The 20199-nt window shown below is 40.1% G+C and overlaps 1 protein-coding gene across 1 annotated transcript; it reads left to right on the top strand.

Annotated features, from left to right (window-relative positions):
- Positions 1–5362: 5362 nt before the first annotated feature.
- Positions 5363–19547, top strand: cavin2b (caveolae associated protein 2b). The gene is made up of 2 exons (XM_058779172.1): positions 5363–6212; positions 16868–19547. Exons 1-2 carry the CDS (start codon positions 5655–5657, stop codon positions 17741–17743), a joined length of 1434 nt encoding a protein of 477 aa, XP_058635155.1. The 5' UTR covers positions 5363–5654; the 3' UTR covers positions 17744–19547.
- Positions 19548–20199: the final 652 nt, after the last annotated feature.

The raw sequence follows: 20199 nt of genomic DNA, 5'->3' as shown, positions 1-20199 counted from the left end.
GTAAACATATGTATATTACTGAGTCTTTTTGTGGGATTTGTATACACACAGCAGTGTGTGTGAAAAGTGACTAGTGCGCATAGAGGAGGAAAGTGTGCTACTACAGGTGGTTTGTACAGGCCCACTCACCTGTGTGTAGCACACTTGATTGCACAAAAAAGTTCCATAAGTTTCAGATGGTCCATGTTTCAGGAGGTAGGGGGTTTGTATGGGGGTTCAGAGAGGGGCGGGGTGATTTGAGTTCAGGGCTCTCACAGCCTGGGGGAAAAAGCTGTTGAGCAGTCTGGCAGAGCGGGCTCTGATGCTCCGCACCGTCTTCCTGATGGTAGGAGCTGGAAGAGACTGTGGGAGGGATGTGGAGTCCTTCACGATACTATTTGCTTTGCTGGAGCATCGTGTAAGGAAAATGTCCAGGATGGAGGGAGAGGGGCACCGATGATCCTTGCAGCTGTGTTCACTGTCCGCTGGAGGGTCTTGTGGTCTGCTGCGGTACAGTTCCGTACCAGACAGTGATGCAGCTGGTCAGCACACTCTCAATGGTGCCCCTGTAGAAAGTGGTGAGGATGGGTGGAGGAGACTTGCTCTTTTCAGCCAGCGGAGGAAGTGTAGGCGCTGTTGTGCCTTCTTGGAGAGTGACATGGTGTTGGTGGTCCAGGTGAGGTTCTCTGTGATGTGCACCCTCAGGAATTTAGTGCTGCTGACTCTCTCCACAGTCGAGCTGTCGATGGTCAGTGGGGGGTGATCACCGGAGCTTCTCCTGAAGTCCATCACAACCTCCTTTGTCTTACTCACATTGAGGGACAGGTTGTTAGCACCACACCATTCAGCCAGCTGTGCCACTTCCTCTCTGTAGTGCGTTTCATCATTGTTGCTGATGAGGCCTACCACTGTTGTGTCGTCAGCAAACTTGATGATGTGGTTGGAGCTGGACTTGGCAGTGCAGTCGTGAGTCAGCAGCGTGAAGAGCAGCGGGCTGAGCACACAGCCTTGTGGGGCAACTGTGCTCAGTGTGGTAGTGCTCGAGGTGTTGTGGTCAACACGGACTGACTGAGGTCTTCCGGTTAGAAAGTCCAGAATCCAATTACAGAGGGAGTTGTTAAGGCCCAGCAGGTTTAGTTTATTTATGAGCTGTTGTGGAATTATTGTGTTGAATGCTGAGCTGAAGTCAATGAACAGCATTCTAACATAACAGTCTTTGTTTTCTAGGTGGGTAAGAGCTAGGTGGAGGGTGGAGGAGATTGCATCGTCCGTAGAGCAGTTTGGACGGTATGCAAACTGGAGCGGGTCGAGTGTGTTGGGGAGGCTGGTTTTGATGTTGTGTATGACTAACCTCTCAAAGCACTTCATTATGATTGGAGTCAGTGCTATGGGACGGTAGTCATTTAGACAGGACACAGGTGATTTCTTTGGTACCGGTATGATTGTTGTGGATTTGAGACATGTGGGGACGACTGCCTGGCTCAGCGAGGTGTTGAAGATATCTGTTAGGACATCTGTCAGCTGTTCAGCACAGTCTTTCAGTACACGGCCAGGTATGTTGTCGGGACCCGCAGCCTTGCGTGGGTTGATCCTAGATAGGGTCTTCCTTACGTCGGCTGGAGACAGACAGAGCGCCTGGTCGTTGGGAGGTGTGGGCAGTTTTTGTGCAGGTGTGTCATTCTGCATTTCAAACCGTGAATAAAAGTGGTTGAGTGTATCTGGGAGGGATGTGTCATCATCACAGGCCTGTGGCGGGGGCTTGTAGTCTGTGATGGTCTGAATGGCTTTCCACAGGCTCCGTGTGTCACTGCTGTCTGTGAAGTGATTATTGATTTTTTGAGCATATGACCGTTTTCCATTTTTGATGCTGCGGGACAGATTGGCTCTTGCTGTTTTGAGGGCTGCTTTATCTCCTGATCTGAATGCTTCATCTCTGGTCTTTAGCAGCCCACGAACCTCTGCTGTCATCCATGGCTTCTGGTTGGCGCGTGTGGTGATGGTCTTGGTGACTGTCACATCATCGGTGCACTTTTTGATGTAAGCAGTCACAGTTTCAGTGTACTCCTGCAGGTCTGTGTGGTTGTTGTAGGTGGCCGCCTCTTTAAACATGTTCCAGTCTGTGTCCTGGAAGCAGTCCTGGAGTGTTGAGGTAGCATTTTCTGGCCATACCGTGATCTGTTTTTGAACCGGTTTGGCAAGTTTGAGAAGTGGTCTGTATGCTGGGATTAGCATAACAGAGATGTGGTCGGAGTACCCGAGGTGGGGGCAGGGTTCGGCTTTGTAAGCGTTCTTTTCTGTTGTGTAAACAAAGTCCAGTGTGTTATTTCCCCTTGTTGCAAAGTTCACATGTTGGTAGAACTTTGGCAAAACTGTCTTTAAGTTTGCGTGGTTGAAGTCACCGGCTATGATGAAAAAGCCGTCGGGGGTTATTTGTTTGTTGTTCGCTGATGGCGCTGTACAGTTCGCGAAGCGAGTCCTTTGCGTTTGCGCACGGGGGAATGTAAACCGCGACAATAACAGTGGCCGTGAACTCCCGCGGCAGATAGAACGGTCGACACTTCACAACCATAAACTCCACCAGCGATGAACAGTGTTTTGATACTAACGCAGCATTGTTACACCATTCTTTGTTGATATACACACACAAGCCACCGCCGCGAGTCTTACCAGACAGTGATAAGATGCTGATTTCAAAGATGCTGATTTCATTTTCCAGCAGGATTTGGCACCTGCCCACACTGCCAAAAGCACCAAAATGTTTAAATGACCATGGTGTTGGTGTGCTTGACTGGCCAGCAAACTCACCAGACCTGAACCCCACAGAGAATCTATGGGGTATTGTCAAGAGGAAAATGAGAAACAAGAGACCTAAAAATGCAGATGAGCTGAAGGCCACGGTCAAAGAAACCTGGGCTTCCATACCACCTCAGCAGTGCCACAAACTGATCACCTCCATGCCACGCCGAATTGAGGCAGTAATTAAAGCAAAAGGAGCCCCTACCAAGTATTGAGTACATATACAGAAAATTAACATACTTTCCAGAAGGCCAACAATTCACTAAAAATTGTTTTATTTTTATTGGTCTTATGAAGTATTCTAATTTGTTGAGATAGTGAATTGGTGGTTTTTGTTAAATGTGAGTCAAAATCATCCCAATTAAAAGAACCAAAAGACGTAAACTACTTCAGTCTGTGTGCACTGAATTCATTTAATACACGAGTTTCACAATTTGAGTTGAATTACTGAAATAAATTAACTTTTCCACGACATTCTAATTGATTGAGATGCACCTGTACATATACACAAACAATATAAACAATGCATTTATTATATTATAGAGCAGTGAATAGATTAAAATAAATAAAAAACTTTTTTCCCTTTATTCAAATACTGACATTGAGTCAAGAGGGTGCAATATAATGTAATATAATATACTGTAACAAATGCCACACTGCAATTTTTTGTTCAAAATATAACAGTATATTTTTTAATTATCCTGTTAAAATAATCTATTGTTGCCACAACATGTTATTATGTTTCCACAAGTTCATATGTCATGGCAACAACAATACTAAGTGAGCCAAACCAGTACCCAGTACACATTTCTTGCATCATTTTCAGGCAAATTTAGTTTCAGTGCTTTCAATAAACAATACACTTTTGATAAACTTTGTATTTAACCTGGAACATTTCTTAAATTTGACGTCTGGTAAAGTTTATGTGGGTTATTTGGTTAATAATACTACTGACTCCAACTGGTGATACACAACACCAGCCTATTTTCACACATAAGTTGGGTAACTTTATGTTGTTTACTTCCTCAGCTCCCGGTTTTTGCACAATGCCACATTATTAAATTACAAGACAATTTGGCATATAATTTTGGAATGATTTCAAGGAATCTTCCTAAATGCTTCAAGAACACATAAATTCTCTTTGACTGAGTAAAAGGGGAGTTCATATATACTGAACTTCTGTCACTTCACTGTAAGAGTTTCCAAGGAAGCAGCTGTGGTATTCCAGACAATCTGGTCTTGTTTGTGCTTGATGTTTGCAATTACATAGTGTTTTCTCCAGGGGGCGACAAGTCATTTCTAAAAGATATGTAACCTGAGTCATATGCCTTCAAGTCTTTTGAGATATTCCCATAGAAAACAAGAGATCAGGATGCGAGTTCCTCAGAATGAGAACAATGGAGATAAAAGGTTGATAAGGCAGGAAGGTAATCCTAACAGGCATGATTACATTAAAGGATTACATTTCTCAACCTTTCTCTCATCCTGTCTCTTTATACTGTCATTTAAATGCATGTTTAACTACTATTTGCTAACTGAGGAAAGGTTCTTATTCACCATGTTATTTACTACTGTGTGAGCCTGGCGCTATACAAGCACACACATGCCTGTCAACTCTTTTGCATTTAGAACACACAATATGAACTTGTGCCAAAATTCATGTATGCTATGATAATGTGTTACGTAATCAATCTGAGTATGTAAAGTATTCCCCGAGTAGAGGTCAGAGGTCCATGAATGGACTCTTTTCCGCTCTCAGAAGCCTGTGTTTCCACAGCCATTACCCTGCAAAGGAAAAAGGACGGAAAATTACATAATGGAGGCACGTATAACAATGCAGAAAGAAGGAAATGGGAGCAATTAAGACATTCTGTGTTTGCGTGTGTAAGAGGCAAACACCCAAGAAAATGACAAGGAGGTTTCACACAATTTTTTAAGAGTTAATATTTGATTTCATGCTAGCAGTGGTTTTATTGTTCACTATATTTCCCTGCATAGTGAAATGTAAACGCAAAGTTTTCCAGTTCTGCTGCTGTTTCGCCATGCTCCTGCTACAGCTGAAGGCAGGAAAAATGACTCCACTCACACGGCCTGAGAAATGTTTGTGTGACATTTTTTCCAGAATAAACTTAAAATGGCTCCAACTGTAAAAAAGACTCTTACAAAATAAACACAGGCAAACATATACACATTCTTCTGCACATCTACCCACATAGAAAACTCCTCTAAAGTGTTGCTTAGCAAATCTTTATTTTAGGGGAAAACACACACCTTTGTTCTATCTCCCTTTCTGTATCTCTTTCACTCTCTCTCTTTATTCACAGATGAGCTCATTCTTCAAACATGACTCTTAATATACTATTGCTCTCTTCAATATAAACAGAACAAAACCTAGGGAACCAGAGAGAGAGTTAGGGGGAGGTTCTACATGTGGAGAGAGTTGCTCATGTTCCACCGTACACACCCACATACTCGCACTTGACACATGCAAACACATAACTCCCTCACCAATGGGCCAGGCTAGCTGCTATGGAAACCAAGCTCCGCCCCCATAGGGTGTGGACAGGCTTTTTAAGCCGCGGGGAAGCCTCAACGCGACTCTTCCAATCGCACCAGAGAGGGAGGGAGAGACAGAGAGAGAGAGGAAAAAAAGAGTGTGGCTATCTTCAAAAAGGGGTGGGAACGTTGAACCTGGAAGCTGAAAAGTTCTTCCCAAGCCTGTAAACAAGAATCAAAGCTGTAAGAACGTGGTTGCACTAAAACCAACTCAGAGGGGAACCCGGTACAGCAAGACGAGCGCGCTTAAAGGTGAAGAAAGTTAAAGAAGGAGACCATTTTCCTAAGTAAAGTTATCCGTCGAGACCAAGAGCAGCCTCAGAATGGGAGAAGATGCAGTGCAAGCAGAGAGGAGCAGCATGGCCAGCACACATGAGAACCAGGAGCTGGTGGTGCCAAGCCCCAGCCCCACTCAGTCTTCACCCACACATAGCCTCTCACAGCTGGGCACCGTTGCAACCAACGCCCCAAGTGGAGAACCTAGCAGCCCTGGGCCTCTGGCTGGGGGCACCACAGGCACTCTCCCCAGAGACGGAGTTTCACCTACAGGTCAAGTGAATGCCATCACTGTCTTGACACTTCTAGATAAGCTGGTGAACATGCTGGACTCGGTGCAAGAGAACCAGCATAAGATGGAGATGAGACAGGTCGAGATAGAGGGGGCGGTGAGAGGCATCCAGAACGATATGACCAAGCTCTCCAAGAGCCATACTTCCACCTCCAACACGGTCAGCAAACTCCTGGAGAAGAGTCGCAAGGTCAGCGTCCACATGAAGGAGGTCAAGGACAAGATGGATAAGCAGGCCTTCCAGGTGAAGAAATTGGAGGCTAATCACGCTCAGCTGATCAAGAGAAACAACTTCAAAGTGCTCATCTTCCAGGTAAATGTACAGTGTGTGTAATGGGGAGAAGTTGGCAGTGGGGTATTTGATGTGCTCAGGTGAGGACGCTGAATGATTGCATTGTGTGGGTGATCGTTGCTGCATGTCGGTGCGCGCTGAACCAAATTCAACTGTCTCCAACTCTGATAACAATAAGGGATATTGCTGTCTTACACAGCTGAGTAGAGTCTAATAAATCTAAATGTCATTTGACTAAATTAAAAGAACAGGTCACATGCCTCCCTCAGGGTGGGTCCATTTCTGAAGCAGGGGAGAAGGGTCATAGTTCAGAGTGTAAAGATGAAAGCAATGCTTAAGAGGGTGTGATGTCACTTAAGGTCATTGTGAGGTGGGGTGGAATGAAAGCAAGATCTAGGTGGTTACCTCTTATTTCTGTCTCTAATGGATATTGCTTTGGGGTCAAAAGCTCAGACAATACTACCCAAACTGTCGAGTGTTTTTGGGACGGTCAAATCAATGGCTTTATTTGTGGATGTTTGAGCACCTGGAAGCAGAAATCCTAGCAAGTTTTGTACTTGAATTAAAGTATTAATCTCAAATATCCAGGTAGAATTTCAGATATCTCTATATTTCAGAAAGAAAATCAGCAGGACTCCAAACTAAGAGAGAGCTAGAGAGCTCGAGAGACACTCAATAGGGGAGGCTTGTTTTGAAGCTTAGCCAAAAGCTATTATTTAAAGCACAATAGCCTTGAATAGAAGGTGTGCCCAGAGATCAGCTACAGTGCAGCGTAATGTGTATCCTGTTGTCAGAAGACCCGTGCTGAAATGTGCTATGCTACACCAGCTAGCTGCTGTTTACTGCAAGACCTACAATCAACCGAATGACTCAGTAATTCCAAAGTCAGAGAGCGTTGAGAGGCCTTCCATTTTCCCCTCTCTCTTCCCAGCTGTGTGGTTAGAAGTACATGATGTAGAGAATGAGAGAGGGCCTAGTGAAATGCATTTTTAGAAAGTCAACTTTCCATCTCTGTGTGAAGAGAGTGGTTAAACTAAGATGGGAGGGTAAATTTCCTTCGATGAACTAGTGTGAAAACACCCTGTAGCTTTTACAGTTGCCTTCACAGACATAGTGCTGTTTATTAAAGCCGGCCAAAAATGTTGTGCGTGTGTTGCTATGGCACATACCTTGTTTATTTGCAGGGAAATCCGCTTGGAGGGTACGATAGTTGAGATTTCCCTCCTTGTCCTAATTATTTTTGGCTCATTACTTGCAGAAAGGGATTTGGTTTGCTGTGTTTCATTTTCTAAGCATTTGCACAGCGGTCAAGGCATGTCTGGTCAGCGTCTAAGGGAATGTGTGTTAATCCACCCATGGGGTTCTTGTGGTCTCCTGATCTGTCCTGGATCATAGTTAGGATGGGTGGGACTGTGGTGGACACAGGGGCAAAATGTTCCTAGAGCTTTTCCAACATTTCCAACAAACATGCCTGACAGACCCACACAAACATTCTTGGACAATCCTTGTCTTGTTTACTTTAATGTTCCTTCATTAACCCCACCTTCTGCTCTCCTTGGGGTTGCCTGGGTTTGTTTGTAAGGATTGATAGGATCTGAGCAATCCTCAGCTCATTAAACAAACACAACTTCTTCAGGAGAGCCAAAAAACTCTTTCAAGTCACTTTTGCCAAGTGTTTCATATACAATTGTCCACTACTAAACAAGCCTGATGAAAACTGAAAACAACTTTCGGGTGAAGTCTTTGTGGTTTCATAAGTCAATAAATAGTTATTTGTCTTTTAACATTCTCAGTTTTATTTCCTCATCTCTATAGCTACATGCAGGTGTTCACCACACCCTGCCTGCCTGTGTTTTTCACTTTTATCTTCCCCTGCTGCTGTTGGATTAGGGGTGCTTGGCTCCCCCCTTAGGCGGACGTACAGGCGGGAGAGGGAACTGTTCTTGCATAAGCAGAAACGCTGGCTCAAACGCTTACATTCCAGAGGTGGAGCGAGTCCATCCCACTTTCAAAATGATATAAATAGGCCAGTAACCACAATCAATTAGAACTCCATGAGACTTGGATCAAGACACTGGTCACCACAGCCATAAAAGAGAAAAGGAGGACAGAGCTTGTAAAGTTTGTTAGCTTATGAGGAGACTTCCTGGATTTAGCCAAACATCATTCCATTTGCAGTTCTTTTGCATGATGCAACATTCAATGAACACGTTTAACTAATTGTCCCTGTGTTTCTCAAAACTTAACATATGGATTGTGTTATAGCTGCACAACATCTCCAAGTTCCCATTACTTTCAGTGCACAATGCTTCAATTTTCATCATGCTGAAAGCCAAATCTAGAGCAGGAAAGCACAAGATGAAATATTTTTACAACTAGCCCTTCGCTATCACCTAATAAGGCTATCTGTGCCTCTCCAGAGAGAGGGAGAGAGAGGGGGAGAAAAAGTGTGAGTGCAAGAAGGCCTGTAAGCAGAGAGAAGGGGGACAAGAGTGTTTGTTTTCCGTTGTCCATCAAAAAGGCATTATCTCTCTCCAAACTCAGCTTACTGTTAGAGTTTCCACTGGTGAACTGGGGGTAAGATGAAAATGATACAAGACGAGAAAAGTGCTCAGTGCAATTTAAGATTTACAACATAGCTGTTGCTCAGTGACATTCCTAAAACAAAAAAATGCTGAAAACACACCATGGTAATGACAAAAGTATAATAATAGTGAAAAAAAAAAAAATGTTAAACTAAACAAATTCAAATTGCATTGTGATGAAATAACAAAACTGTAATTTAAAAAAAAACACCCCTAGCGGGTAGGTAGCCTCGGGGTCTGACCTGCACCATTCCACTGTACAGGGTTAAATACTGGATGAGCATGTGAAATGTGTTATATGAGAGGAATTCGACATGTTTATGCACATGAGACCAGTAACAACTACTAGGTGCTCATAAGAATCACTTGTTTGGGGAAACAAGCTACACTCGTCACATTGTGTTTCTGATGCACTAAAAAGATTCATGAAAGTCATTTGTTTGTGGAATGGACTATATTCATGATTAAAGAACAAAAATCTATATTTTTACCCAGCTCTATTACACTAACACACTGATTCTTACTAGTGTCAAAAGCATGAATAGACATAAAACATTATACAACACTTTACAATGTAGCATTTACTCTGTACATTTAAACACGCAGCATGTTTGTACTTATACTGACAGCTGCCTAATGTACTGCCTGCAGGTGCTCACTCCCTTTTTTCAACTGCCACAATCAAATGAAATGAAATGCAAACAAATCATTTAAATCCATATTTGACAATCAAATCAAAATTGAGCACAAGCATACTGAACATTTATACACTAAGAAACACACACATACAAAGAAAAAACACAAAAGCACACCTGTGACAGCGCCATTTCCTAAATGTGACCCTGGACCACAAAACCAGTCTTAAGTAGCAATAGCCAAAAATACATTGTATGGGTCAAAATGATCGATTTTTCTTTTATGCCAAAAATCATTAGTATATTAAGTAAAGATCATGTTTCATGAAGATATTTTGTTAATTTTGCTAATGTAAATATATTAAAACTTATTTTTTTATTAATAATATGCATTGCTAAGGACTTTAATAGACAGCTTTAATGGCAATTTTCTCAATATTTAGATTTTTTTGCACCCTCAGATTTCAGATATTCAAATAGTTGTATCTCGGCCAAATATTGTCCAACCCTAACAAACCATACATCAATGGAAAGCTTATTTATTCAGCTTTCAGACCCTTATGACTGGTGGTCAGATGAAGGCAATTGATACAGTATATTCTCAATATTCTACAGAATTGTAAGTTAACGCTGGCTGGGCCTTCCTGAGCTGGACATATACTGTAATTATCTATAAAAACAGACATCCTTTTGCACTAGGGTTATGAAAGCTGATAGAACTCTGGCTCTTTGGTCCTATCTAAATACACACACACATACTGAAGAGACAAAAGCTGTTATTGTGTGGGTCCCGTGACAGGGAGCAATGCCAGCATAGAGGGAAAACTATACACACTCACAATGCCATGGGAACTCATGGGGACATACATGCCGGGACAAACCAGCCCTGAAACAGACTACACATCAATAACAAAGGAAACTGCAACAAAACCATGCCCTTTCACACTGATCTTTCATCAACCTCTTCTTTTAGAATAAAGGTTAAGTAATAAATAAAACCATTAGCCTGATACTGATACTGATCCTGAATACCCTGTTGGGAGTTTATTTTGCAATAATGACTGACTGCACATTATTCCACTCATTACAGTGACCATTAAAACTAAAACTACCACATAAGTGGGATATTCAGTACATGATGTGACATATACAACATGATAATGTATTTGAGGAATTTCTGGAATTAAGTTGAAGCTCATGACAGAATACTGTGACTGTATTCGTCAGAGTAACCATTATAAAACGTTAAGTAGGTAGTTTTAATTCGCACTATACAGGCACAGGATTGAATCACATTTCTCAGTGAATAATTGTAATAATGGCAAGTTGCATGTTTGAAGAGGTTTGCTCATGTCATGTAAACATCTTAATCCATGTAATTCCTTACTCTGATCGCTGTTAATTATCACACAGTTGGTGTACATGTAAACATGACCATTGTTGCTTGAAGTTTTTGCGGAGCTAATTTTTTAGAGGGAAGCCCTCTTCCACTCAGCTTTTGCAACCTTCCCTGCTCCATCTATTTTGTTCCACCTGACATTTTACACACACAAAAACACATACACACCCATACACACAACAGTACATTTCTTTGCACACACAGACAGTGTTAAACCTATCAAGCTACAGTAAATGTTACTCTTACTGTATATGTGTTCAAAATTACCTGCCTAGCTATATAAGAGAGAACAGATGTGACCCTGGACCACAAAACCAGTCTTAAGTGTCAATTTTTCAAATTGAGATTTATACATCATCTGAAAGCTGAATAAATAAACTTTCCATTGATGGTTTGTTATGATCGGACAATATTTGGCCGAGATACAACTATTTGAAAATCTGGAATCTGAGGGTGCAAAAAAATCAAAATATTGAGAAAATCGCCTTTAAAACTGTCTAAATTAAGTTCTTAGCAATGCATATTACGAATCAAAAATGAAATTTTAATATATTTACGGTAAGAAATTTACAAAATATCTTAATTGAACATGATCTTTACTTAATATCCTAATGATTTTTGGCATAAAAGAAAAATGAATAATTTTGACCCATACAGTGTATTTTTGGCTATTGCTACAAATATACCCCAGCGACTTAAGACTGGTTTTGTGGTCCAGGGTCACATATTTGAAATATATATAATTATCAGAGTAGATAAAGATTTCTAGGAAAACAATGTCCATTATTTCCTTAAGTGTTTTTTGACCATGTCAAGTAATAGTTTACCCAAAAATAAAGATTTGCTGAAAATGTACTATTTCATCAATGGATCCTCTGCAGTAAATGGGTGCCATCATAATGAGAGTCCAAAACGCTGATAAAAACATCACAGCAATCCACAAGTAGACATTTTTAACTTCAAACCATTGCTTCAGAGTCCATAATAGCGCTTCTTCCAGTCCATCCCCTGTTGACAGAGAATGTATACGAATAGTGCCTATTTATGACGCAAAAGCAGAGAACACGGGCAAGTGTATGAGGTTAAACAGCTGCTTCCTGTCAGATGTGATGTTAATGGGCAGCAGGAAGGGGAATGTAAGCATTACATTTTTTAGAGAATTACAGGGGCTGGAGGTCCCACTGCATCGCCAAAGATAAAAACATACCATGAGCTTAAATCCCCTACCATCTACAACACTTTCAAACTCAGCCACTTACAACTCTCTCTCTACTCTCCACACCCCACCCCACCCCTTAGCAAATATTTACCTCCAATCCTTCATAAGTAGGCCTCAATGTGACGCGTATGTCAAGTGTGTTTAGAACATTGGGAATATTGGGAAAACAAGTGGACAGCATCTCTGATAACGCTATAACTGACAGCAAAGAGAGGAGAGAGCATGGTACAGAGAGGTGTTTGTGTGTGTATATCTATGGACATACACTAAATATGTCAAACCTTTGAACACATCTAATAAATGAAATATGTAATATACAAATAGATCTACAGGAACTACATACTAACCAAACAATGTTAAGTCAAAACAAATATTTTAGCTTCTTTAAAGTGCAAGTGAATTACTGGGCTGCTTTTAACTAACAAGTCCATTCATTCCTTGAATTTTTTTTAATTTTATTTACTTGAAAATCCAATGTACAAAATAATACATTTTGTAAAGAAATTCATAAACATTATGAAAGTGAAGTCATTCATAATTGTCAACAAACAAATTTCAATTATTTAAGCCTACGGACCTTTAGATGAAAAGGTTTTTAATTGTATATTTTACAAAAAAGTCTGTCATAATTTATTCATTGTCATGTTGTTCAAACCTTTCTTCTGCAGAATACAAAGGAATTTTTACAGAATAAATTAATTAATGGAGAATAGACTTTTCAAGCTTCAAGCATTAAAGTAAATTGGTCTATATAACTTAATTATATTGAAGGAAGAAAAAAAAAGCCCAGGATATTATTTTGTAACTTTGTCATCTGTAAAAACTTTAAGACTATGATGAAAATCTTTAAGTATTGTGGGCATAAAGTAATGCAGGCATTTTTTTTTTGTGTGTCTGGTAGGACTACATCTGGTCAAATAAACATCAAATAAAAAACAGTCTTTTTTCTTGCACAGAGTGCAGGCACAAAGCATGCATTGTATGCAATGACTCAAGCTCACACTGTTTACTAAAACATTCTCTAAAAATGGATTCCTTTAATACCCAAAACTGTGGCAGAAACTGTATTTACCCCTTGTGAAAGCTCCTTATATTCTAATGCATATATGAGAAAACATACATCAACTCGGCTATCATAAGCGCTACATTGCCTGAGGCAAGAGAGACCGGTTTAGCACGCAAATTAATCAAACCTAGAGTATCATTTGACAGGCTGCTCAACATGAGGTAATCATGCTCTGTAGTGACAAAAACATATTTTAAGAGAGTCCAAAAATTTTGAACACAACTAGAATATGAAGACAATGCAGAGGAGGTTATAGTCATTTACAAGTCATTTCCAGATCTCATACCTAAAAGGCAGAATGCATGGAAAGAACTGTTTGGTTCCCCACTGAGAAAACACCAGGAACTTGTGTCTCTGGAGGCCAAAAGGAGGAATTCTTTAACCTGTTTGTAGCTGCTGTATTTAATGCTTAATTTGAGGGGTGTATGTTACTTTGTGTTTATGCCATAAGCATAAGCTGTTCACCTTAAGCCATTTAAAATGCACAGGTTCCGGGGACAAGCCTGAACCTGGTTAACCAGGTTAAGTCAAGAGGAACTGTTCCCTAGTTTTAACAGTGCAATTACGCAAGCTGCTTTCAGACATGTCAAAATGTCAACACTCCACTATCTTTCTTATAGAATTTCCTACATGCTGGGGATTTGTGAGTTACTGGCATTGCTGTACTATCTACAGTTATGACTAAAAACGTGATTTAATGACTGTTGAGAGACTCTTCTGGTCACACAGGCTAGTGCAGAGGCTCAGCATCTTTTTCCTCTACCTTTTCAAATTGGCAATTTGAGTTAGGGATTTACGGATTGCCACCTAGAGTCTTGAGGACAGTACTTAAAAACATGCAAATATAAACAAATGCAAACAAAGGGCAATATTGGAGGCATCCAAACAACGCAGCAACTCTATACACAGCACTGACTCCTCTGAATTGAGTAAATTGTACCATAAAACCTATTTCTAAAGCTTTTCTAAATAAATACATAAATAAACACTGCCAAAAAATTTTTAGGGTTATCTCATGAATCTCACAATATTATAAGAACTACCATTACTTTAATTTGAAAAAAAAATCATTATTTCATTCATTATCATTATTGTATTTTATTTACTGTAATCTGGGGAAACATTTTATCTAAATTATTAATTACATGTCATGGTATTGCCTTTAATATATGTAAAATTTAAAAGAATGATTCTATTTTAATAATGTTTACAGAAACACAATATCACAGTGCAACAATTTTAATGGTTCTAATACGGTCTTTTCATTTTGTGGGGAAATGTGACCTGGCAATTTTGTAATAGGTTTAAAAATTACACATAGTATTACTAGTATTTCTAAATATGACCCTGAAGGAGGATAACTTGTGTTTATTTGTTCTTGCTATGGTTACAATTTTAACTTGGTGCTATAAATGAATTGCATTCATTATTGCCTAATTCATAATCTGTTGGAGCTTAAAAGTACATTTGCTGTGCCAAATATCACAGACAATATCACTGTTATACAAGACTTTGTATATCTGTTCTTTGTGATAATCAGGAGGTTCATGAAAAACTGCACCTTGCCAAAAACCACCTCTAACAAGCCCATCACAACAAAGCAGCTGGAGGGAAACAATACAAACCGATATACAACACTTTGCTTTCATGATCCTTAAATGCAAATATACCATTACGGCCAATGTTATGTCACATCGTTTTCTACAGCTGTGATTCCAAGTCCAAGCATCCAAGTTAACTAATTGTTAACTCCGATCAGAGACTGATGGAACATGGAAATTCCGTGTTAAAGTTTGCAGGGAGTTGGCCAGATTCATTCTCAAACTGTGCCAGCAATATCATACCAATACCTTTGATCCATATTTGCTGTCCAAAGTAAAGCTCTTTTGTGGGTGGACCGATCTGCTAAATCCCAAAAGCGATATTTCTCCCCTGATTTAGCACGTTGCATATATCCACAGGGATTACCGTTAGTCATCATGTATCCTTTTTGTAAGTTCTCTTATGTTAGGTCAAACCTATTCCTCCACTTTGACAGGCCAAACCCGCATTCCCTCGCACACAGAGAGCTTCAGAGGCCAGACTTACAACAGGGGGTTCAGAGGGGAACACAACCTTTCTATCATGCTAGGAGAGCTGATGTGAACGTTAAGGCCCTTTGCAGGCTGTATACCGAGATAAGCAGCATCAAGGCATGTTCAATTTCAATGTTTGCATAACATTCTACTAAGGTATCTTCGCTTTGCTTTTTGAAGACAGCTTATATATATATCCTTCACTGCCTATTATATCTCAATTCTTTGGCGGTAGGTAGAAAGAATAAAATAGAACTTGATGGAGCAAATGAGAGCCGTAACTGATCATTTAAAAGAATGTCACTTTAAATGTCCATGATGCCATTTCTACTGAGAAATAAGCAAGTGTAATTTACATAAGAAAATCTATTAAAAACAGCACAATAAAGTTTCCTTCATAATTGACCCATAAGAGTACATATATGCCCAAATAAAGGGGTATTCCTTTACGTCTATGTGTGCTTACAAAATGTATGAAAACAGTACAGTTAAAGTGATTAACTGGGAGGTTTCCTACGTGACATGACCTCATCCGTATCAGAATTTATAGTCTTATCGCTAAGAGAGAGGCTCTCAGGCTCTCCTGCGCATTTCTGAGATGCCGTGGAACTTTCTGATGGGTGGGGGGCAAACAGGGCTTCTGTCCAGGTGTCCCTATTGCTGCACTCCACCCCAAATGCTTCCTGAACCTCATCTGACTCCCTTTCAAAGCCCTACACCAGACTTCCCTGCGTTCTGCTTTCCCTCTTTTTCCAGTTGCCCTGCTCTCCCTCTCTTTCTGTCCTGGCTGTCCTCCAAAACTCAGTGGAAACTCTGATAGGAGTTGTGTAGGGTCATGCCTGGCCTTCCTTCCTATTGTCTCACTATTCTTCAGCCTTCATGATTGTCTCCAGAAGGGAAAAGAGGGTCGGTACACAATGTTTTTCACAGCAGTTCTTGTCCCCTTGTGTCATTTAGAAAAAAAACATGCATCTACACTACACATTGCATATAGCAATTTGTATTACAAGCTGAGCAAAATGACCTTGATGTTTGTAACACTGTATAATCTTTTAAAAGACAAATTCCAGAAACTATTAAAAAGGTTCAGGCTCACTGCAACCCCTTCATACTGACCTCTGCAAAGCCATAGACAAATCTCTGGCTGAAGGTGTCCTGTTGTACATTTTAAGTAGAGTTTTTTTTTGTGTTGTTTTTTTTTTTCCACAGGGATTTTAATTTGACCAGGATACTGGCTACATTTCAGAGAACCAGAGACAGTGTCTTTTCTTTTTTCATGTTCATTTGAAGTACTTCATTAGATTCATGTAATTTGCTACTAAGCTATGGACCTCACCCTAAAGCTTTTACCCTTTTCTAAAAGGCATTTCGATAATCTTAAGACCTTCTGAAAGGCATTAGTATGATGTTATGTAGAAACTATTAAAGATATCTCCCACAAACACAAGATTGCTCTATGTATCATCAGCATTCTTACACTCCAGTTGTCTAGACAACCAAATACAAATCTTGTAAGCAGCAATTTCAGCACTGACTTTTACCACTGAAACCATTGCCTATTACAATAATAAAATTTATGAATTCTTACCACCAGTATTGGCAGAACTGTGTATAGCATAGGCACTCATATGTGGTGTGAAAATAATGCTGTATGGTAAGTGAAACATTTTTCTTTTTCTTTTTTTTTTCTTGTGCAGGAGGAAAATGAAATCCCTTCAAGTGTCTTTGTGAAGGAACCTGCACCATTACCTGAATTGGAGGAGGATACCCCGGCCATTGATGCCAACCGTTCTCAAGAGGAGGGCCTTCAGACAATCACCCTCTCCTCGGATGAGGAGCAGGGACCAGAAGAGGATGAAGATGAAATTTTGGCCGTTTTGGACCTCGAGAGTGAAAGTAGAGTTGAAAAATCTCGAGCTGAGAAGATCAAGAGCTCCAGCCTGAAGAAAGTGGACAGCCTGAAGAAAGCTTTCTCCAGGCAGAATATTGAGAAGAAGATGAACAAGATCAGCACCAAGATTGTGTCCCAAGAGAAGCGTGAGAAAATCAAGAAGAGTCTGACACCGAACCACCAGAAGAACCCTAGTGCCAAGAGCTCCTCTTTCACGGTCTCTCCTATCACCTTTAACATCAAGAAGAACCGCAGTGGGGACACCAACCCAGAGGCTGAGGCCTCAGCTCAATCTGAAAGCGCCATTGCCTCCATCGAACTGGCCCCCATTGAGAGCCCAACTGAAGACCTGTCCTTCAGAGAGGTCCACTCCCAACTTGCACCAGCACAGGAGGAAGTAAAGGCAGCTGTGGAAGCAATGGAGAAAGATGAGGTGCCTAACATCCTGAATGGCACAGCTGAGATTGAGCTGTCCATCACAGAAGATGTTAGTGAGGAGTATGCTCTTTCTGCGACCCTGCCCCAGGACGCCTCCCAGATAGAAGTGTCCCACAATGCTTTACAGGGAGAGGATGAAGAGGAAGGAGAGGAGGAAAAGGGAAAAGAAAGTGAAGACAGCCCTCTAGCAGAAGCTGCAGCTGCAGGCCAAGCAGAGGGTGTTGCTGTAGGACAAGCATCCTAATGTCCTGACCCTCCATTCCAGCCCCAGGACACCCTCCTAAGCTGAGAAAACACTCTCTCCCTTATCAGTGCCAGCCATCCCCGCCATGAACCCAGACATCTGCCCTGTCCTCAAAGAATACACTTACAATGGTCTATTCAAAAGGCAAAATTCATGAACTATGGCATTTGCTTTAAAATCCCATATCACTGTTGTTAGTCCCTAGTCTTTTAGCAGAAATGAATGTGAAAGCAGTCTTATCAGTTCATCTAATTCAACAGTCTGTTACAAACCTTCCGCTTGTGAGAAACCATTCCAGCTGGTATTACTGCACACTCTGTCTTCCTGTGGTGGTGTCTACCTGTCAGCTGAGAAGGTTGGCAAAGGAAAACAAATCGCTTACAGCCAAAGCAGTCAACGGTTGCCAAGTGCACTCCATCTATCCCATGGACACTTTTTTAACAGTAGCCTGGTTTTCATCCAGTGCATCTCTTCTGGAACTGCCTGTGCACAGCTGAAAGTGATATTGATTTCACGCAACCTAGATTATTTCCAATCTTGGTCCAATTCGGTTTTGTTTTTGAAATTAAACAGCACATATATACTGCCATGGACTATGTCTGTGTTTATCAAAAATGTGTAATGTACTCAATTTTACATTTTGGTTTTTATCAAGTCACACTATGTATACTGTGAACTCATTAATACAGAGACCAAAAGATGTGAGAAAGCTAGTTGGGATGTGTATTGTCCTAAACTATACTAAAAATTTTCATTTTTGAATTCTAGAATTTTGCTTTGTAGTCACTAATAAATATTTAGATATGCTTTTTCTTTCCCAAGAACACACCATGCTTACATACATTTGCTTTGAATCCTGTAATGCAGTTTACATGGGGGATCCTGGTCTTCCCTGAGCTTCACATATGTCTCGGACCATAGTCAAAAAAGCATTCCTGCTTTTGATATAAGGCTCTTTTCAGAGACCATTTCTCAAGCTCCCGTTGGCATGATGCTGGCTGAGAAACAGGCACTGTGAGGCCAGTTTAGATTACAGGCATATTTCTGAAAGTGATGAAGGAGACGATCAGCCCAGCTGGATGCAAATAAGCCAGAGAAGTGTGGAGATCTAAAAATGTACAAAAAAGTGAAAGCCTGTTTGGAGTGTTGAACCGATGTTTCGAAATGTGAGAACTGACTAACACCAAGGGCAAATACCCTCATCATTTTAGAATAAACACAATTTACTGATATTTGTGCACACTTTGGCAAAATTTGTCACTATCATTTATCATTATCATTTGAGAAATGAAAGTACTTTTTCTAGTCCCTATTATAATATAAAACATACAAGTAACATATGTATGTCAAATGTATTTTTGTGTTTTTAATAGAAATTGTGTTGCTTTCTGCAAGTAACTAGAGCATATTTTTAATTTCAGTATTCCAGTGCTGAACAAAAACTTAAGTATGTATCTTTGCTTTGGGTGGATGTCTTTTTCAGATGTGAAAAGGGATGAGGTTTTACTTCTTTTGAGTTTTTAAAAATATAACAAATTTTAACTAATTTTTGCTAATGCTTGTAATCCCTAATCTTTATTTGCATATCATTTAAGAAGTCAATGTCTTCGTAATATATATATGAGAACTATATGTTGTCTTGGTTATCATATTTTAAAAACATTATGATTCATGCCAAAGAAAAGGCTGAGTTACAGCAGAGATCTCATAACGTTTCTGTGACACCTGTTTACCAAGTTGTTATTGAAGCACACTCTGTTCAAAATATTCTTTTAATGCAAATAAATAAAGATGTTGGACCATGGCATTTTGTGTCTGTCTTGTTCCTTGGAATCTTTAGTATCCATATAAGTGCTTTAAGCAATCCATTTTCATTTGACAGAAATAAACAATAACCTACTTTGATCAATGCGCTTTCAAACATTACATGTCCGGCCAATTCTAAGTACATCAATATATAAGTGTCTAATATGAAAATGACATAAGTAATTAGGTGGCATTACAAACACATGCATTTTACCTGCATTTCCACAGTAATTTGTTAATTTATAACGTCCTTGTCAGTTAAGATATCTGTTTCAGAACATTCATATAAACTACATTTTTTATGTCAAGGTCAGGTTTGTGTAACCATGTTTCAACGTGAAGAATGGTTAAAACACATGCACGCCCTCCATGACAAACTCCTTAGGCAATAGCGCCATCTGCCGTTAACTCAAATAAAGCAGAAGAAAACAAAACAAGCGATGTAAAAGCTTATACGAGACCCAACTTTCTAACTAAAGCATCTTTCAGAACATTTTGTTTATCTATTATATCGAATAAAATGCTTGATGTTTTCCAAGTACTTTATTTTGTCCTTTATTTTGCTTGTTTATTTGAATTGAAGCGATGTCGAGAGGCATTCTAAATACGAGTACGAATAACGTTAGAATTTTAAAAGAGTTAAAGTTTAC

Source organism: Onychostoma macrolepis, chromosome 06, assembly GCF_012432095.1.
Source record: "Onychostoma macrolepis isolate SWU-2019 chromosome 06, ASM1243209v1, whole genome shotgun sequence".
Classification (NCBI taxonomy): Eukaryota; Metazoa; Chordata; class Actinopteri; order Cypriniformes; family Cyprinidae; genus Onychostoma; species Onychostoma macrolepis.
The sequence above is the reverse complement of the archived record's forward strand: the minus strand, read 5'-3'. Positions and strand labels throughout refer to the sequence as shown.